This window comes from Panulirus ornatus, chromosome 27, assembly GCF_036320965.1.
Source record: "Panulirus ornatus isolate Po-2019 chromosome 27, ASM3632096v1, whole genome shotgun sequence".
Lineage (NCBI taxonomy): Eukaryota > Metazoa > Arthropoda > Malacostraca > Decapoda > Palinuridae > Panulirus > Panulirus ornatus.
Window position 1 is genome coordinate 1,929,716 of NC_092250.1, and position 22,805 is coordinate 1,952,520.

At 46.6% G+C, this 22,805-nt stretch overlaps 1 protein-coding gene across 1 annotated transcript in view; it reads right to left on the bottom strand.

Moving 5' to 3' along the window:
- Window positions 1-22,805, bottom strand: part of LOC139757496 (MAM and LDL-receptor class A domain-containing protein 1-like) — a 60,888-nt gene that overhangs the window by 20,382 nt on the left and 17,701 nt on the right. The window contains exons 3-7 of the mRNA XM_071678009.1: window positions 8,601-8,721; window positions 6,178-6,489; window positions 3,319-3,468; window positions 2,288-2,417; window positions 931-1,135 (exon numbers count right to left, since the gene is read on the bottom strand). Of these exons, the coding sequence (XP_071534110.1) occupies window positions 931-1,135; window positions 2,288-2,417; window positions 3,319-3,468; window positions 6,178-6,489; window positions 8,601-8,721 (918 nt within the window). The remainder of the gene's footprint in view (window positions 1-930; window positions 1,136-2,287; window positions 2,418-3,318; window positions 3,469-6,177; window positions 6,490-8,600; window positions 8,722-22,805) is intronic.

A 22,805-nucleotide genomic window follows, 5' to 3' on the forward strand; every position in this document is an offset into this window, starting at 1 on the left:
GGTGGGTGATTACTCGCGTGGGTATATATGTCTGTGAGTGTATGAGTGTATATGTGTGTGTGTGTGTGTGTGTGTGTGTGTGTGTGTGTGTGTGTGTGTGTGTGTGTGTGTGTGATTGAGCACAAGCAGCTGTGGTAAACAGATACCTCAACCACCTCCTCTGAACACGTGGGAAATTCCTTTAAAGTAAATTGTATACTTTGCTCTTCTGAAATAGGAAATTCTAAACATTAAAGTCTAAGTAAGGATAATGATGCATCATATCAACAGTCACTCAATAAATGAATGTTTTTTTACAAATAACTAATAAAGGAACTAAGTGCATCTGGTCTAACACAACGCATCACTCAATAAAATATCAACAAACCTTAAAAAAAATATATTACTAGCCACAAACTACATATCAACAGCTCTATCAGTATAACATATGAAAAAAAAAACGTAGGCAACCCATTTTGAAATTAACTTATTTCTTATTACACTTCAAAACAGTTCTATAAATCAGCAACACGAAAATCAAGTGCACACTATCTAAAAAAAAATTCAGCCAAATTTTGCTATAACTTGTAGTTCCAAAAATGGATGACACTGGAAAATGTAGAATAATGAAAATATATTACAAATGCTTGAAAAAAACATCATTTGCATATCAACGGCAGTCCCTTCCTTTTCCTCCTCAAACATATTTTTCTATCTTCCTTAAGGCATCTACGTCCACAACTCACCTCCAAAAACTACGTCAAAAACCTTACAAAACTGCCATTAAGGTCGCCAGAGCTCTGTTCATTACCCACCTTAAAAATAAAAAATCCTACAGAAGAAAGTGCGAATACCTCACCCACTGTGCATCCCAACCTATCAGAAAAACACGAAAAGGAAATCCAGTTCATCATCCATATCTGACGAAGGAAGGAGGAGGAGTGGACGCACCGAATGTTTCCTGTCGAAGGTGTACACGACCTGCCCCTCCTTCCAGTCTCCCATGGTCAGGTCTCGAGCCTCCCACAGCACCACGTCCTCGCTACCATCGTAACCCTTCATGACCTCGTCCACGGGGTCGCCCTGGCTCGTGTTGTCGGCCATCGGGTGCAGGAGGACCCGGAGGCGGTCCGGGCTTAGACCAGAAATGGCATACCTGCACAAGGAAGGTGGCGAACCTTAGCTTGGATCAGTCACTTGAGGGTGAAAAAAAAAAATACCCACACACACACACACACACACACACACAGGACCTGCGTTAGCCTCAGAGAAATATGGAGAATTCATGGTTAAATTGAAAGTTCAGTGTGAAAATATGGTAATATCACTTTTAGAAAGCTGTCTAAATCAAGATCAAAATCTATAAATTCACAATGCAATGTATACACAGGACTCAGGACAAAGTGTTCTCTTGAATAGAAAAGGAGGGGACAGGTGGAGGGGTGGAGCTGAGTGGAATGGCCTGGTGGATGTGTGTGCGTGTGCGTAGGTGGGTGGAGTGGTAAGTGGATAAGTGGGTCAGTAAGTCAGTGTGGTGTTGAATGGGTGGAGTGAATGCTAGACGTGAAATGGGGAGGTGGATGGGACAGTAGGATGGACCATCTATTTTGACAGTCAAATGGGACGATGATGTAAGCAGGCGCGAAAGGGATGGTGGATAGATAAAGATGGCGACCAGGTCGAGGTGGATGGTGTATAAGTCAGATGGATGGAAGAGTGACTCGGTGGAATTGAGTTCATGGGTGGAACAGACCCGTAAAGTGGGCGGAGGAAAAAACAAAGGTGATTTGGCGGTTAAATAAGGAGGTTAAGGAAGGGTGGTGGAATGGGATGGAGTGGGAAGTCTCCAGCAGGGCGCGAAGGACTCGTTACCAGACCCCACGCTGGGTCGTTCACTCGCACTCGTGGAACGCCATGGGGGCGTGAGTGCGTCGGAGCGTAAGTCTTGAGGGGCTGTAGATGGGCGTATACTATACTTAACCCATTCCCCTTTTCCCATCCCTCGCCACCAGTCCCCCCTAGCCATAACCCTCTACAACCCCACCATCACAACCACGATCTTCTTCGTTCATTCCACACACACACACACACGATCTGATCCCTCACTCGCCTCTCCTCCCAGCCGGAGGGTCTTGCACGTATACATCCATCCTGTCTCATCCTCCCGTCCATCTGCCTCACCCAACTTCCTCATCATCTCCCCGCTCCACCACCACCCCACACTCACCGCCTGGGGGAGTACATAACCCTCCCCCATTTACTCACCTCACCGCCTGGGGGAGTACACAACCCTCCCCCATTTACTCACCAGAACTTAACACACATTCCTGTCGGTCCTGTAGACTCCCGTATGTCGGACATGAGCATGGCAGACTTGAAGGTCGGCCGTCCGGTGACGCGCACTGGGATCTGCGACGTTTCAAACACCGCGTACCCTCCTGCCGTGGGAACCAAGACAAGGTCAAGCAACAGCAGGCAAGGATGATGGACCGTAAGCCTGACACTCATTCTCAACTTTAAGGTAATGCCACGTGAATGGAATGACACACAGTGCTAACTATCAGCTGATACTCCAGCATTCAATAGGCGAATTCACGATCATATACAAGAATGCTGTTGTATTGTCAACATCTGATCTAACATAAAGACAATACAGGCTAAATGAGAGCTTTTTATTGTTGGCATTTTCAATTAGCAAGATCGTAAAGCAATACCTGAACTTACGTCTCCTTCCACAATATCATCTTTACCTTATTGATATCTGAGTTTTCAAAAGCAGAATGTTTATAGAACATGGGGCACGGGAGGCCATATTTCACAGAGGAACGGTTATAGAAAACGAGGTACTTTAACTCTTTCATCTGATTTCTTTCTTCAACTACTTTTTGATTTGGAAAGTGAACACAGACTGGAACATTACGTTTTCTTTACAGTGTTCAATATACTAAGTACTATATAACCTAGGTTTCCAATACAAATTAGGATGCTGTTAAACACCAATTAAATCCTTCTTCTCCAAGTATATATATATATATATATATATATATATATATATATATATATATATATATATATATATATATATATATATAAACAGACATCAATAAAGTCAATAAACTCAACACAGCAAAGGTGACAACCCCGCTTTAAACCTCAATATCTCACACCCTGGCCATGTAACGATCCTGTAGCATGACGTCACGACCATGTAACACGTCACATCCGTGAATGACATCCCTCCGCCTGTACAGGGTGTGGGTGACGACCATCTCTGACCTTCCCCCCTACACCCGTGCGTCGTCTTCGCAGAGCAGAGCAACTATGACCCCCTTGACTCACCCTGTCCGTCTCCGTAGGTAGCGTCATCTTCAGGGCCACCGAGCCAGAAGGCGCTCTCGCCCTTGGAGGGCTGCCACTTCAGCTCCGTCACCTTCAGGTTGGTCCAGTCGCAGAGCCCTACGTCTGGGCTGGTCCCGAAGTCGCACAGGTCTGGAGGGAGTCTGGGAGGTTAGCGTCCGTCCCTGGCATACCCATGAGTAGGGAGCTGGGGAGGGAGGGAGCAGCTGATTTTGTGATTAATTCTCACTCTTTTACGTATCTGATTCGAGAGTCGAAAGCTTCAGGACGTGATGAACATCGAGATTATCTTTAGTGTTTTATGATGAATTTGATGATTCATCTCCCAACTGAAAGGTCTACAGTGGAACTGAAAGGGTTTTGAGCCACTGGGAAACTGAGAAGTACCACTGTGGTGATATGTCTGCTGAGGATGTCGGTGTTTTGGGGAGATATTCAGGGTTTACTGAACTATAAAGGAATATCTTGAGTTAAGAGAGACAAAGGTAAAGATTTGTATCACATAATCGTGAAGCTATTGTATTCCCCCGAGCTTAACTATGATCACTTCATTTATGACAAATAAATGTTAGAGGAAATGATTCTAGTGCAATCTTTGACTGTGATTACGTTATATGAAGACGTCTTTTTCTTTGTTTTAAGGCACGAGGTGTATCGCTTCTACAGCACATCACTGTCATCCATGAGAACCTATCTAGTACACTGGAGATGCAGTAACCACTCAGACGGTAGGTTCCACCTAAACACCGTCTCAAACCCCCTTACCTCCAGGGCAAAAAGACAAACAAAAAACAACAGCAGTACACACAACTCGCTCTCAACAACCAAAAACCCTTTCACTCCACAGAACCACAGCGAGAAGCTAAACACCCTACGACTCATCAATGCCAATGGCATAAAAAACAAACCCACACAAATACGCGACCAACTCACATGACATGACAGGCGCACAGAGCCCTCATCCAAGAAACCAGACTGACTCCAATCCACACCCGCCCCTCCCACCTCTCGGCAACCACACAACCAAGAGAGAAGACGGGCAACCATCCATACAATCCTCTAACGCCACTGACACTACCGAACACCCCACAGATAATTGACAACACCCCTAGGAATCAGTCCATAGGAACAGAACTTCACAGCTTAAGCAACACCTACATATCGCCTGTCCTCCACATACACTCCCCAGTCGCAATACCTGGCCAGCATACCCAACTTACATTCATCTCTGTGCAGAGCTGTGCCCATCGGTGACCCTACTTGCCTCAACATTCACACACCGCATCCCCCCACCCCCTAAAGGTGAACTACTCATAAACCAACTGCATCATTTCATTATCCTCAAGGGAACGTCCAACATGAGAAATCCATAAACCAACTGCCCCATATCACTATCCTCGAGTGATCGTGACAACGTGAAAAATCCAGTGATATAAGATCCTTGTGCCATCAAAGATACTGATAGAAAACGTAGTCACACATAAGTACATGCTGGAATGTTGATAAAAATAATTTCTTTAGGAAGGGCAGGTGTTCCGAAGGAACTCACAATCTTTATGTGGTCGTGGACCCACTTAAAGACTGTGGATTATCTCAATAAGCATAAAAAACAAACATACTGTACATAAACATAAGTGTATATACATCCGAAGAAGAAAATGTACACATGCTCGTATATGTACAAAAATACAGTATATATACACTGTACATATAAACACCGAGCACAGCTATGGCAAATCACCTTAACCTTATTTCGTTAGTGGATCACATACAAACAATCATACCAATTAAACTGACTTATACCACAAAGACATCAAAATTTGGTCTTAAAAAAAAGAAAGTAGCGCTTGTTGTACGTAAAGTAAAATGGCTTTTAAAGTAGTTGACTTATGTTAAGAAGAGACTGAAAGATGACAGTGATTCCAATTTTGTGGTTTGTCAGTTTACAGGATATGAATGGGTGTGGAAAGCCTTTTACACTCTTTAAAAAAAATCATAGGTGGGTTAGTGGCTTGTGTAATTGGTGAGGCATTAACAGAGGATACTACATTGTGTGAAACTGGTGGTGACAAGTGTACATAAGTGGTGCTTTGCTCGCGTTTCCAACTGTGTACTGGTGAGGTCTTGGTGCAGTTCTGGGTTACAAGTTGTGGTGTATGGGGTGTGGGCTTCTGTGTGCTTACCATACTGTATTACATCTGAAGCTCTGGTATCTGCTAATGATTCTAGACATCATCCAACTCGCGTGGAGGGTAAACAAAGAGATACCTCGATTTCTAATCATGGGAGCAAACCATTTGAGAGAAGACCCACGTCCTTTTAAGCATAAGAAATTATAAGACGTATAATTGCTTATGCAAATCAGAGAAGAGAGTGTGAGTGAGTGTAAGAGAGAGAGAGAGAGACACACACAGAAAGGAGCACAGACCCCCACCAAAGCGACAGGACAGCCGTCCACACGTTAGACACAACATGCAGGAGAAACTAGAGCAGCTTCACCGAAGGTTCGACAGTCGCGTGTGTATATTCAATAGAGTGTTGTCTCCCTAGGAAGACAGGCGGGTGGAGCACAGGAGGCACGGCCGATAATACACAAAGACGAGTTTGGGTTGTAAAGCTTCACACGTTCTGTTTCTCGAAGCTGCGACTCCATTAGGTAGAGCGCCCCTCCCTTCGGGGGCGAAGGGGGAGGCGGCTTCGCCCAATGGGTGCTCGCGCGCGCGTGTATATGTGTGTGTGTGTGTGTGTGTGTGTGTGTGCAACTCGTCGCTCGAACGAGACTTCGCAGTCTGCACGAACTCTCGACATTTCTTGCTTCTCTCAGCCTTCGGCGTTCAGTACCTGCGCCGCTTTGGTCCTTGCCGCCGCCAGGATGCTGCGGGCCAGAGCCATCTCCCGAGGGACGTGTAGGGCGACGTGGTGGAGGACGCTGGGGGCGTGGTTGTTGAGGAGGCGGCTGTGGTGGTGGAGGCTGTGGCTGTGGTGGAGGCGGCGGCGGAGGTGGAGGCTGCTGAGGTTGTGGTGGTGGAATCTCCGGTTGTGGTCCAGGCTGGGGCTCTGGCGGTGGCGTTGGTAGCTCCGGGGGTGGTTCTTGTCGAGGTTGAACTGGGTCCTCTTGCGGCTGGGGTTCGTCCTCGGGGTTGCTCTGATCTCCTGGGGTTGACGGAAGAGGTGCCCAAGGTGTTGAGAGAGGACGACAGGAAAGATACGAAATGTTCAACAAGACTTGGGAAATCAAGAGAGGGAGGAAAGAGATCAACAACAGAAACATTCACCAATAAAAACATTCACTAACGTGTGCCACATGCGCTCAAACATGATATAGAACCCCCGAGGACATTGTGGGGCTGGCTACGTCCATGAATAACGAACTGGTCGGATTCGAACCCTGGGCAAGGAGGGTGTCGTACCACTTCAGCCAGACGAAGGCTGAACGACTTTAAAGACACACACACACACACCAGATATCTAGTGTTTTAGCGTGTGTCTCAACCGCATCTCGATGGAGGTAGAATGGACTATCTACATCTATTAGTGCTTCGATAGTGTGATAAATAATGTCCATTCAACCTCGTCCAAGACGGGGTTGGAGAAACGCGTGTGTGTGTGTCGTTTTTGAAACTTCCATGAGGCCGGTGAGGCTCCAAGCCCCTACTCAGGGTTCGAACCCGACCGATGGAGGATATGTACCAGCTCTTTCATAAACCCAAAGTTTAGGATCATCATGAAGGGTGAAGAATTAGTTCATACGAGCTTAAGTTAACAACTGTGATTTCTTTTTTTTTGTAATTCCATGTAAACAATTTTGTCCAATGATGGGAAAAGGGAATTATAAACACCAGCAATTTTTTTTCAGTTTTCGATGTTGAATTCAAGTGAGCATCAATATGACAAAACTATCCATTTCTTACGACTTTTCTCTGTAATCTTCGGTTTCATTCGACTTTCTGATACCTTGATAGAATGGCTGGAGCTGTATTCCTGAATACAATCATAATCATTGGCTAACGTAGAAAGTTCCCCACAATGCCTCGCAGGTAAATTAGTTATTTTTTTAAGAACTAATCATAGGAATATATGTGTGTGTGTGTGTGTGTGTGTGTGTGTGTGTGTGTGTGTGTGTGTGTGTGTGTGTGTGTGGTGGGGGACAACATGCACACATTCAGGAAACAGTTATGTACCTGGCCTAAAATGCAAGGGTGTACATCCTACACAAGATGTCTAAAAAGGGGTGATGCTCTCACAGTCTTGTAAAGTGCGTTAGCACCAGAGTGTAGGGGGGATGGAGAGGTAGAACCCTCATGCAGGTTATTAACCCATCATTCTCTCTCTCTCTCTCTCTCTCTCTCTCTCTCTCTCTCTCTCTCTCTCTCTCTCTCTCTCTAAAACATCACCACATCCAACACTCCTCAGGTTTGCCAACACTGTGCTTCATCATAGTCATAAATGTATGTATCTGCTGACCGGTTCATCAATTTCATTCATCTTCCTTTAAATTTCAATCAACTTTATTCACTTAATGGTCTTAAGTAAGTTACTTACAACGTCGCACTGCAGAAGTCTATGTAAGGGAACAGTACTTCGTTCGCCTGTGGCTGAAGACATACAAGGATTGTAACGACTTGTATGTCTCCATATATCATGCAGAATTATTAACATTACATCACCTCAGTAAACATAAGACCTGGTGTATAATTAGCATAGACAATTAAAAAAAAAAGATCTATCATTATCTATCACAAGCACTTACGAGGAAATGATATCTATCAACCTGACATGTCATTGTGGTTTTACCCTTCTGATGAACCTGGGCTCTGCAAATCCACCAAAAAAAAAAAAAAAAATGGGTTAAGACAATGCTATGCAACCATGTATAAAAGCAAATCTATCTATCTATCTATCTCTATCTATCTATCTATCTATATCTATCTATCTATCTATCTATCTATCTATCTATCTATATATATATATATATATATATATATATATATATATATATATATGTGTGTGTGTGTGTGTGTGTGTGTGTGTGTGTGTGAAATATGGCTTTTTCGAAGCTACGCCAGAATAGCTACATCCTACACACACACACACACACACACACGTGTGTGTGTAAAAACACCACTGTGATCTTGTCCAATCAAGGGGTCGCTATAGCTTTCCCCTGTAGAGGCGACGCAGCCTCTCTCTCACACACACACACACTACACCTGCGTGAGAGGAGGAGGTGGTGTGGTCGATGTGGCGGCGGGAACTGTCCTTACCTGGGTTCTCCTCCGTCTCCTGTCGCTTGGTTCGGACGTGTACATTGATGGCTTGCGCCACCGCGACCACAGAGTCATTCGCTGCTTCGCCCGCTGTCGCTGGTGCTTGCGCCACCGCCCTCTGTGGGAGGATCAGCTGTAGAAGTAGCGGTAGAAGTGATAACCTATGATGTTTCTTCCTATATACTCGTTCCTTTCCCCCTCTTCCCCTCGGCCCTAGCGAGGTGGCGTCAAGATGAGACGAAAGATGGCCCCATTTGCACACATAAACTCTCCTGCCGCTGTGTACAAAGCATTATACTTCTTACTTGCAGGATGTATATGAAGAGAAAAAGTGCCGATGTGGTCAGACTAACAATGCGTGTCTACAACACTGATGAGATGCATCTGTTTTTCCCCCCATTCATACGACAGTGATAAGCAACCAAGCAGCAATACTCATGGACTTGAATATTGTAAATATAGTGAACTCAGAGACAACAGCTAAGTGTACTTCACTCATGTCAATGTTTTACATACAAGTATCCTAACTCAGCCTTAAGATACATGCAATTAATTCATTAATCATGTAACTTGTCATGTAATCCAGTCATTGCTGCTTTGCCTTTATCAAGTTCACCGCTCATCTATTACGTAATGGTGTTGTGTAATCTCATATAATTGTTGTACGGTCACAGGGAAGCAGTTCGCTTATCATGTGCTACAATCACTGAGGGAATGGCCCTCCCTGGACCTTCAGTCTATGCACTCTTGTTTCCTCGTTTGCGCCACCGCCCACAGGATGGGTTAACCAGGGCGCAACGCTGGTAAACTCGGGCACCCAACGTCCATCACTGTCCATGTGCCGAGTTGGAGGTGGGCCAGACTTGCAGACAATGTCAGGTGAAACTTCTCTCCGTGAGGCCCAGGAGCCAACTGTGTGTGTGTGTGTGTGTGTGTGTGTGTGTGAACTACCGGGACACTAATGTATAATCACCTTTATCAACGCGCCGCGGCAATAACCATAAATTTAGCGACGTCACCGAGATTTCCAACAGCGCGCGGGGTCCCACAGGGTATATCGCTCGTCCTGTCACCATCGCCATTTACGAACTGAGGGAAGCCCTCACCCTACTCCCGCCCCAAGTCTTCGTTGCAGACAACATCTCTTCACTGGTACCCTCCAACAACACACCCACCTCGAATATATCCACCTTGCACAATCAACTGCATCCAGACACCAACAGCAATAAAAGAGAGAGAGAGACGGGGTCATAGGAAAAAAAATATATATAAACATGTTTTAAAAAAACTATTGGACTAGGGAGAGGAGTAAAAGCCATCGACAGAGAAAGAGAGAAGAGAGGTGGGTCCACCAACACACGAGCTGTGGAACACACCAGCCACACACATCACCAATACGTGAGCTTCCATAGTGAGATCGTATGAACGAGAGAGCTGTACAGGGTTGAGCAGTTGTGACTGGCTTGGCTTGTACAGAGGGTGGCATCTCATGTGGAGACAGAAACTACACGTGGTAAGGTATATATATGTATATATATGTGTGTCATTCTTCCCTGTTATAAACTAAACACATATCCCAGCATACCTCACCTCTGTTGTCACGTATACTGAGTCTAATACACTGGGTGCAAAATAAGGCTCTACGATTCGTCGCTAGGGGAAATCACCCGAGTACTGAACGTCGGTCAAGACTTAAGGTATAATACCTTGGGACGTACTTAAGGGAAGCAGCAATGAACTCCTACCACGTAGCCCAGCCGAGCTACGAGTCCCCTCTAAGTATCGCTACACCCACATACACCCACTAAGCATCACTACACCCACATACACCCACAAAGCATCGCTACACCCACATACCCACAAAGCATCGCTACACCCACATGCACCAAGTACAGTGAGGATAAACATGACACCAGAAATACGTTTCCAACAATCCATTCACCACACTTCACCAGCACACCCACCCACACCATACACCAAAGCAGTCTATGTAACTGTGTTATGTTTCTCAGCTTCACCTTCCCCTGTCTGACCTCTCGCATTTTCCCCTCACTTCTCCATCACCTCATTACGAGAAGAAGCCATTAGCGTGGCCACACGTATGGCGTGAGTGTGGAGGCCCCAGACTGCAGCGAGCAGAGCAGGTAGAAAGTAGAAACGGGGGTGAGGGAGACATGTGACATCCTGCGTAAGTCGTAAACTCCCTCCGACGCCCATACGCATCGATATAGCGTCACGGACGGGGTCACGTACGCATCGATATAGCGTCACAGACGGGTCACGTACGTATCGAAACAACGTCACAGACGGGTCACGTACGCATCGATATAGCGTTACGGACGGGTCACGTACGCATCGATATAGCGTCACAGGCGGGTCACGTACGCATCGATATAGCGTCACGAATGGGTCGCGTACGCATCGAAATAGCGTCACAGACGGGTCACGTACGTATCGAAAAAGCGTCACAGACGGGTCAAGTACGCATCGATATAGCGTCACATCGGGTCATGTACGCATCGAAACAGCGTCACAGAAGGGTCACGTGAGTCTCCTCACCCCTACAACCACGACAGCGTCGTAACCATACGACCCTCATCGTCTCCCAACACACATACACACTCGAAAAAAAAAACATGCATAAATTAAATGGTATTTTTCATGTTTGTGGCTGACCCAGGTCTGGTGGAATGGGACATTGTGTCTCATTATGAGAGGACATTGTGTGTCGCTGCGAGAGAACTGTGCTCGTAGTGTACAATCGCTTGTAGCGTACTATTATGAAGAATTTGTGGCGTGGACGTACGTAGCCAGTACGTGATATCCTGTGTAAATACGACCACAGTGACATTAATGAATAAAACTTTATTCTCATCTGGACGCGCTCTGGGTATAAAAACTCGCTCATTATGGTCTTACATGCGTGAGAGAAACGTGGTTTAATTTACGATTTTTTTTAAATTATCTCTATGAAATTCTGATGAAATGCAAGAATAAACGGTTGGTAATGTGATAAACCTTTAATTCAAATAAGGCTAATGGAGACGAGCAAGAATCGATGAAGATACGATAAATTGGATCGGTGTGGTATACGTGGGGCGACGTGCCGTCAAGGTTAAGCATGGCACAATCTGTGGAACATGGCTTCAGATGGCGGGTTCTAATGTCAATACATTACATAAGACGACTGGTGAACGGATGCGTGCTAATGAAGCCGTTCTTCGTTTGTTTCTGACGCCACCAGGCACGAGAGACAATAGTGGCGAAATATGTGTATATATATATATATATATATATATATATATATCCTCACTTGGCCCCCTTCTCTCTTCCTTCTTTTGGAAAATTAAAAAAAAAAACGGGAGGGGAGGATTTCCAACTCCCCCTCAGCTCCCTCCCCTTTTAGTCGCCTTCTACGACACGCAGGGAATACGGAAGTATTCTTTCTCCCCTATACCCAGGGATATATATATATATATATATATATATATATATATATATATATATATATATATATATATATATATATATATATATATATATATATCTTGACTCAACAGCGACCAACCGTTTAAGGTCGTTCAACCTTCTTAACTACCGTAACACATGTCGAAACAAGGACAAAAACTTAGGTCGGTAAAAGACATATGGGAAAGGAAGGATTATGTAGGCTAACCTCCCGTGACCGCTAACGATCGTTCAGGCTGGTTATGTAGGCCAAGCTATAACGATCGTTAAAGGTGGTTATGTAGGTCAGCCTCCCATGACAGTTAACAATTGTTCAGGGTGGTTATGTAAGCTAGGCTTCCGCGAAAGCTAACGATCATCCAGGGTCGCTATGTAGGCCAAGCTAACGACTGTTGAGGGTGGTTATGTAGGTCAAGCTAACGATCGTTAAGGGTGGTTATGTAGGCCAGCCTCCCATGACAGCTAACGATCGTTTTCTCGAGACTCCATGACACCTTTCCCTGAACCATTCCCGCCCAGAATCATGGAAGGTCACACACACACACACACACACACACACACACACACACACGCATCAAACGAATTCTCTCTCTCTCTCTCTCTCTCTCTCTCTCTCTCTCTCTCTCTCTCTCTCTCTCTCTCTCTCTCTCTCTCCACATCACTGAGTAACTCTTATTGTCACTTACGAGGTCTGGATGTGAGGACTCTGGCCGCCGTGTTGGCGTAAAAAGATAAAATCATTTATTCCTCTCATGTCCGTCACGTGACACCAGTCGTAAGCGAAACAGACACACAGACACAGGAACATAAGTGCGCTTATCCAACGCCCACCAGATTCCTTATCGAACTTATGAGTACAGATAACAAGGGCTGTTTTTGTCTGTACTGAATCTCTAATTTGAGCCCCTTATGCATTCCAGTCGTCGTCGTAAGTACGGAAGTAAACACACGGGTTAAGACACGAATGGTGGTCAGCCTTTCGTCATTCGTGGCACGACTCCCTCATTCGTGCCCCACTCTCATACCATAGGTAAGAAAAAAAAATAATCCAGCAAACCGTGTTTTTTTTTTTTTCGTTTTTCTTTTTTTTTTTGTTGGGTTGGTGACGCGTGAGGGATGATCGTAACTGCCATCCTAATTATTAACAAGTATTTCTTCGGGATATTGTTATTATTCATGTGTGTGTGTGTGTGTGTGTGTGTGTGTGTGTGAGAGAGAGAGAGAGAGAGAGAGAGAGAGAGAGAGAGAGAGAATTTGTTTGATGTGTGTGTGTGTGTGTGTATGTGTGTGTGTGTGATAGACAGATAGATAGATAGATAGATAGATAGACAGAGAGAGAGAGAGAGAGAGAGAGAGAGAGAGAGAGAGAGAGAGAGAGAGAGAGAGAGAGAGAGAGAGAGAGAGAGAGAGAGAGAATTTGTTTGATGTGTGTGTGTGTGTGTGTGTGTGTGATAGATAGATAGATAGATTGAGAGAGAGAGAGAGAGAGAGAGAGAGGCGCGCGCGTCACTCCACGATCATATATGCCACACGCATACCTGTGTATGGCGCGGGACGGAGCGCCTGAGGGTAAACTGGTCGAAATCCCCCAGCCCTGGTCGACCCAGCCCTGGTCGACCCAGCCCTGGTCGAGAGATAATGGAACCAGCATGACCTACTTCCTGGGTCATGAGAGTCGAACACGAAGGGTTATGCACGCGCTCCGTCCGACAGAACTACGTCGCCCGCCTCTCTGGGTCAACGACGGTACGACACCTCGAACACGACGGTGCGACACGTTGAACACGACGGTACGACACCCTTGAACACGACGGTACGACCCCTTGAGCACGACGGTACGACCCCTTGAACACGACGGTACGACCCCTTCAACCCCTAAGTTCAGTTCCGTAAGACACACCGGCTCTATACACCGCCTCCATCAACCCCTGAGTTCCAACTCCATGACCACTACCTCCTCCCGCCCACTCTACTCCCCTCACCTCGCGAGTGCCACTTGAAGCTGCCACTCCCTGCCTCCAGTGCTACTCCTTCAACTCATGAATTCCAGCTTCCCACATCATCCTTCCCCCCCACACTCCCCTAACCTCCCCCCCCCCAATTCACCTGCCACCACCACCCCCCTAAACCCCCGCTAATTAGCTGGCAGCCTTGATCGCCTCACGCTACCCTAATTACTCTTAACAGCTGAACGATGCCCCCCCACCCGGGAGGGGAAGGTCTTCCAGCGGCGTGTGTGGGGGGACGTGCAGGAGGAGGAGGAGGAAGAAGGCAGAGATTATCCAGGCTACCTTGGGCATTCCAGAGGGGGAGGAGCGGTGTCGGATATTCCAGGGTGGCGGGGATTCCTGGAAGACATAGCCAAAGGCATTCGATAGAGGGAGTAGATGGGGTGGGGATGGGGAAGGGGGGTATTCCGGGGCGGGTGGGATTCCTGGAAGACACTGGCGTAAGCATTCCAAAGAGAGAGAGGAGTGGCGCGTGATATTCCAGGGGATTCCAAAGGGCAAATATGGTGGGAACAGAGAGGTGCAGGATCGAGTTTAAAGATAACGGAACAGATATACTCCAGGGATTTTAAGTATCCATCAGAGGTTTATATTTTCTAGGAAACTGGAAAATTCCCATGGTATATCGGAAGTTTTCCCAGGAGGTCCTGGAAAACCAAAAAGATGGTGGTGAAGGAGTGGAGTAACATTCCAGGGATATGGAAACCTTCCAGGTATGGTGAAACATTCCACTCACCGTGCGAATATCAGTGGCATACCATCATTCCAGGCGTGTGAAGATAACACACAAGGTTCACATAACAAGAGCAAGGACAAGGTCATCTCAAGGGGTACTGAGACACTCCAGGAGGTACTGAGGCATTCCAGGAGGTACTGAGACACTCCGGGAGGTACTGAGGCATTCCAGGAGGCCCTGAGACACTCCAGGAGGTACTGAATCATTCCAGGAGGTCCTGGGACACTCCAGGAGGTACTGAGGCATTCCAGGAGGCCCTGAGACACTCCAGGAGGTACTGAGGTATTCCAGGAGGCCCTGAGACACTCCAGGAGGTACTGAGGTATTCCAGGAGGCCCTGAGACACTCCAGGAGGTACTGAGGCATTACAGGAGGTACTGAGTCACTGGGGGAGGTACTGAGGTATTCCAGGAGGCCCTGAGACACTCCAGCAGGTACTGAGGCATTCCAGGAGGTACAAAGAATTTCCAGGAGGTACTGAGGCACTTCAGGGGGTACTGGGAGTTCCAGGGGGTACTTAAGATAATCCAAGAGGCATTGAGACGTTCCAGAAGGTATTAAGACTTTCCAGGCCTTAAGACATTCCAGAGGGTAATGAGACTTTCATGAATATTGACACATTCCAGGATATAGAGACATTCCAGGCTAGTGAGACCATTCCAGGGTGAGTCAGGGATATTCCAGGATGAATAAAGAACATTCCAAGGTGTGCACGAACATTCCAGGGAGGTGTGACGAACATTCCAGGGAGTGTGGGAACATTCCAAGGCGTATAAGAAAATTGCAGGACGTGTTCGAACATTCCATGGCGTTCAAGAACATTCCAGGGTGTGTGTAAGAACATTCCAGGGGGTGCAAGAACATCCTAAGAAGAGTAAGAACATATGAGGTGTGAGTACTGTATTGTCTGATGTTCTGTGTTTGTATTCCACTGTCAGTTATACCGTAATGTAATTACAACTCTGTCTGATGCAGTGTGAGGTATGTGCAGTGTGAGGTATGTGCAGTGTGAGGAATGTGCAGTGTGAGGTATGTGTATTGTGAGTCAAGTGCAGTGTGAGGTATGTGCTGTTGTGAGTCAAGTGCAGTGTGAGGTATGTGCAGTGTGAGGTATGTGTATTGTGAGTCAAGTGCAGTGTGAGGGATGTGCAGTGTGAGGTATGTGCAGTGTGAGGTATGTGCAGTGTGAGGTATGTGTATTGTGAGTCAAGTGCAGTGTGAGTCAAGTGCAGTGTGAGGTTATGTGCAGTGCACCGTGTCGTGTGTGTGTGTGTGTGTGTGTGTGTGTGTGTGTGTGTGTGTGTGTGTGTGTGTGTGTGATTATCGTATTATCAGGGGCGAGTTTCGAGAACAACATGACCACGATAAAAAATGACTTAGCCCCGGGGTGACTCTGCATTACCAGTGTAGAACAAAGAGAGAGAGAGAGAGAGAGAGAGAGAGAGAGAGAGAGAGAGAGAGAGAGAGAGAGAGAGAGACACGGGTCAGTCTCTCTGGACGACTCTAACCCGAGGCTGGAATATCAGAAATAACCTTATTCTGGAGGAGGTCACGGCCATCCTTTGTCCTGCAGAGGGCGAGCGCGCGCGCGCGCGGCGTGTATTTGTGTGTGTGTGTTAAAATCATACACTTAATTGCTTCTTTCAAGTATCAAATACAAGTCCAGAGAGAGAGAGAGAGAGAGAGAGAGAGAGAGAGAGAGAGAGAGAGAGAGAGAGAGAGAGAGAGAGAGAGAGAGAGAGCAAATGCGTTTTTTTTTATTTTTACCCACATCTCTCTTTCTAGTTGTCACTCGCTTGGTATATATATATATATATATATATATATATATATATATATATATATATATATATATATATATATATATAACAACATCACAAAGTCCAAAATACGCTTCTCAAAAGATCGTATGAGCAGTTATTCCAAACTCACCAAGGGCTTACTCGCCCCGGCAGCTCACATTACTCACAAATTTCAGAGTGGCTTGTCTCCTGTCTATGAGACAGAGTGGGATCAGGGTCCTTCTGTCTCATGCATTCTCCAAGTATCATCATCTCCCTCTTCAACCATCCATTTTCTGTCCCCCGTGATCCATTTTCTGTCCCCCTCGTCCATCATCTGTCCTCCCTGTTCCACTTTCTGTCTTCCATGATCCATTTTCTGTCCTCCATGATCCATCTTCTGTCCTCCCTGATCCACTTTGTCCTCCATGATCCAATTTCTGTCCTCCATGATCCATTTTCTGTCCTCCATGATCCATTTTCTGTCCTCCATGATCCATTTTCTGTCTTCTTTGATCTATTTTCTGTCCTTGATCCATTTTCTGTCCTCTCTGATCCATTTCTGTTCTCCCTGATCCATTTTCTGTCCTCTCTGATCCATTTTCTGTCCTTGATCCATCTTCTGTCCTCCCTGATCTATTTTCTGTTCTCCTTGATCCATTTTCTGTCCTCCATGATCCATTTTCTGTCCTCCCTGACGTCGCCACCCTCTCCCTCTCTACTGTTGGTCAGGTATCATTTCAGCCGGTGGTCTGGTGAGCTACCAAGGGCGTACCTACTACCCTTGTCTCACCGAGGCTGAGACCCGAGGCTTGCGCAGTCTGGCTGCTGCTTCCTCAACGTTTCTTGGTGGGGACCAGCCACACGAAGATTGACCGTTATCATCCCTCGATATTGGCTCAGCAACGAAGCTGTGGAGTTCCTCTTTGTTACTTTGTCTCTTCCTTCTTCATATAACTCTACTTCCTTCACGATCCTGTCGCTCCTTCTTCATATAACTCTACTTCCTTCACCATTTACGTCATATTAATTTCATTCTTCTTACATCCCATTTTCTTTCCGTCCGTGATGGCCATGACCCAAGGGTATATGCGCCATGTCCTCCACTACAAAGGAAAACGTAGACCAGGAATGAAACGTTTGAAGAAAACGTTTCGGGATATCCGAGACGGGCCTTCCTGTAGGAAAGACAGTACGATCGCACAGCCCTAACACTAGGTCGATGAACCCTCCTTGTACACATAGTACATTGACCCCAGCGACCACGATCGATAATCCACTCATGATGACACGCACGCCCAACCACCCGCCTCTTGTTAATGTCACCCCGGCGTCCATCGCCCGGTCAATAAAACCCTCAAATCACATCGTTACGGTGTATGGTTATGACCCTAAGTGACCCCTGGCGGTTCGTTCCATACCCCCTAGGTTCATAGGACGATGTTGACGCGTGTGTTGTGTACATATGGTAATTACAAGCTCGGGCCACAGTGACACCCAGACTTGTCACACCCGTGTGTGTGTGTGTGTGTGTGTGTGTGTGTGTGTGTGATTAACATGATCATTCCCCGCGGCTAATTAGCATATCTATCCATATCTGTGGTTTAATCTTCCTCGTAGGGTATTATACCTCCATTGTAGTGCTGTCTCAGGACACAATGAGCAATATTGGACTCGGTGTCTCCGTGGTTTAGTGGTCTCAAGGGGTATGGGGGTTGGGGCGAGCGTGGTACCCGGATCGCTGGTGGGTGGTGGTGGGTCATTTTGCTCCACACCTTCAACGATGCTTCGCGTCGTGTTGGTACCAACACCATCATCATGGTTGGTACCAACACCACCATCATGGTTGGTGCCAACACCATCATCATGGTTGGTACCAACACCACCATCATGGTTGGTGCCAACACCATCATCATGGTTGGTACCAACACCACCATTACTGTTGGTGCCAACACCACCAGCATTGTTGGTACCAACACCACCATCATGGTTGGTGCCAACACCACCATCATGGTTGGTGCCAACACCATCATCATGGTTGGTACCAACACCACCATTACTGTTGGTGCCAACACCACCAGCATTGTTGGTACCAACACCACCATCATGGTTGGTGCCAACATCACCATCATGGTTGGTGCCAACACCACCATTACTGTTGGTGCCAACACCATTACTGTTGGTACCAGCACCACCACCATTACTGTTGGTACCAACACCACCATTACTGTTGGTACCAACACCACCATCAGTGTTGGTACCAGCACCACCGGTGATCAGTGTTGGTACCAACACCACCATCAGTGTTGGTACCAACACCGCCAGCCACCACTGTTGTCAGTGCTGTCCACGAACATTTCAACCTTTCCATCACGACCCCTTGAACACGAAGGCACATAACACGTGACCTACAACGCAACGACCCTTGACCTAGACGGTACGACCCTTGACCTAGACGGTACGACCCTTGACCTAGACGGTACGACCCTTGACCTAGACGGTACAACCCTTGACCTAGACGGTACGACCCTTGACCTAGACGGTACGACCCTTGACCTAGACGGTACGACCCTTGACCTAGACGGTACGACCCTTGACCTTGACGGTACGACCCTTGACCTAGACGGTACGACCCTTGACCTAGACGGTACGACCCTTGACCTAGACGGTACGACCCTCTCTTTTGGGTTATGGTCACCTGACCTCTGAGGTCAAAGGTCAGGCTCATCCTACCAACATAATCCCTTCTCAGGGAGCCCTTGTAGCTTCCAGGGGAGAGAGAGAGAGAGAGAGAGAGAGAGAGAGAGAGAGAGAGAGAGAGAGAGAGAGAGAGAGAGATTCACGCCACCGCATCACAACCCCCCCCCCCCCCAAGTTCCGAGATTAGGGTAAACTTGTACATAAACTGGGTCACCCGGACGTGTAGCGTGACTCACAACACGACACTGATGTAAACACATATTTACAAAACACAAACCGTATATATATATATATATATATATATATATATATATATATATATATATATATATACACGGTACGACCTTTGAGCACGACGGTATACGACCCTTGAGCACGACGGTACGACCATTGAGCACAACGGTACGACCCTTGAACACGACGGTACGACCCTTGAACACGACGGTACGATCCTTTAGCACGACGGTATACGACCCTTGAGCACGACGGTGCGACCCTTAGCACGACGGTATACGACCCTTGATTACGACGGTACGATCCTTGATCACGACGGTACGATCCATGATCACGACGGTGCGACCTTTGGATCATAATGGATTGGCCTTTGACCTGACCTCCTCAAAGGTTGACGTCACAAGCCAGGCCAGTTACACGCACGAGCCGTACCCTATCGTACCGCACCGTACCGTCGTGCTCAAGGCGCTCACGTAAAGAGAGAAATAATCCAGTAACAAAGTAGGAAAATGCGAACCAGGCCAGCAGGACACACACACACACACACACACACACACACACACACGACCCAACCACGGCTCTGTAACCACAGTCACACACACACACACACACACACACACACACACACACACATGTAACAAGCGTGACCTGTTCTTCTCAACCACCCCTCGTCCTCTATTCAACCCCTACTCCCCACCCTTTCACCTGTCACACTCTTCGTAACACCTGTCACACTCTTAGTAACACCTGTCACACTTAGTAACACCTGTCATAATCTTAGTAACACCTGTCACACTTAGTAACACCTGTCACACTCAGTAACACCTGTCAGACTCTTACTAACACCTGTTACGCTTAGTAACAACCTGTCACACTCTTAGTAACACCTGTCACACTCTTCGTAACACCTGTCACACTCACTCCACCACCTCTCGCACTGTGGACCCTCCTCAAGCTGCAAGCTGCTATACCCCTTTCAATACGGACGACCACATTTGGGTGTGTTTCCACCCGGCGCCCCACTCCCTAAAACTGTCGCACTCGCTTCCACGTCACACCACCCACACCCTCCTCCAAACTGTCACACTTCCTTCAACGGTAACACTGATTTAGCCCAGTAACGCTCACTTGCTGTTACACCCATTTCCCCTCATACTGTCCCACACACACACACACACACACACACACTATCATACTCCCCTACACCGCCACATTCCCTCACCAACGCCACACTACCTCACACTGTCGCCCGCGCTCACCCCTCACACTACTTCATCGTGTGATGTCACACTCGCCTTTTTCCACTCCCCCTTTAACCCCCCACCCCCAGGCTCCTGCAAGTCATGATCCCGAAAACCAGAGGGTAAGTAAAAACAGGAGAAACCAGACAACAGAGGTGGGTCACCTGTCTCGACTCAACAGAGAAGTGTATATCTCCTGTTGGAAGGGACAAAGTAATCCAACAGATACGTGTAAATCTACCGTTGGAAGGGACAAAGTAATCCAACAGATACGTGTAAGTCTACCGTTGGAAGGGGCAAAGTAATCCAACAGAGACGTGCAAAACTACCGTTGGAAGGGGCAAAGTAATCCAACAGAGACGTGCAAAACTACCGTTGGAAGGGACAAAGTAATCCAACAGAGACATGTAAGTCTACCGTTGGAAGGGACAAAGTAATCCAACAGAGACGTGCAAAACTACCGTTGGAAGGGGCAAAGTAATCCAACAGAGACGTGCAAAACTACCGTTGGAAGGGACAAAGTAATCCAACAGAGACATGTAAGTCTACCGTTGGAAGGGACAAAGTAATCCAACAGAGACGTGCAAAACTACCGTTGGAAGGGACAAAGTAATCCAACAGAGACGTGCAAAACTACCGTTGGAAGGGGCAAAGTAATCCAACAGAGACGTGTAAGTCTACCGTTGGAAGGGGCAAAGTAATCCAACAGAGACGTGCAAAACTACCGTTGGAAGGGGCAAAGTAATCCAACAGAGACGTGTAAATCGCGGCTGTAAGCATAAACATGACAAAGAAAAACGATTAATAACCAAACTACGCAAACATAACAGCAAATCAAAGGTAAGGCGAAACCAGGTCTCCCCTCCACCCCCAGAATACCTTCTGGCCATAATAATAATAATAATAATAATAATAATAATAATAATATACATACATACATACATACATACATACATACATACTATTACTACTACTACTACTACTAATAATAATAACAATAATGATATACATACATACATACATACTAATACTACTAATAATAATGATAGATAATAATAATTACCATAATTCTTATGTCTAATTGCTTCTTCCAACAGAGCAAGTTAGCGTCAAAAACAAACAAAACATTGGCTTCATTTGCATTCGTCCACCTCTCTTAACAGTCATGTATTACGTACCGAAACTCGACTAGACCCCAACACACACAACCCAACACATACACACCAAGCCTCACAAACACAGTCCATGGTTGGCCTTGACCGCTTCAATATGCACTGGTTCAGTCCACAGACAACACGTCATACTCCCCCACCACCACCATCACCCCCCCTATAGCACGTCGAGCCAACTCATTCTATCTCATGCTTGCTTGTCATCCTTCCCGTTTTCCAAATCCATCCTGCCCAATATTCAATAAAATATCACCATAAATGATAATTGTCGGTCGCTGAACTAACTGTAATCAAAGTTTGAATGTTTACGGGAAAACACGGATACAATATCCATATTAGAGCATTAATTAAAAAAAAAGTATGGGTGGGGGGTGGGGAGTGTTACAAAGATAGTCTCTTTATGTAAACAATGATGTGCCAATTTACCGAATCATCCCTGAAATTTCACTCCGGTTAGGATGGGTCTGTCGCGGTCTGTACCACCTGGGATGGACGGGTTCAACGGGGCTGTGGTGGCGATGAACTGCAACCCGGGGGACGAGGGATCTCCTCTCTGGGCAGGTGGTGACGGTGGGCGAGATATGGTGCTGTGGCTTACTCCCCCCAGCTCTGTGTGCGTGTGTGTGTGTGTGTGTGTGTGTGTGTGTGTGTCATCAGGTTTCGTTAAGGAATGTAAGTTATTTGTTTTTCCCCTGAAGGGTAAATCAGATAATGGAGAATGGACGAGAGAGAGAGAGAGAGAGAGAGAGAGAGAGAGAGAGAGAGAGAGAGAGAGAGAGAGAGATCACGGAAAAAAAAAGAAAGAAAACGAGGGAGGGACGGAGGTGGGTGGATGGGTGGTGTGGGCGGTGTGTCCTTCTG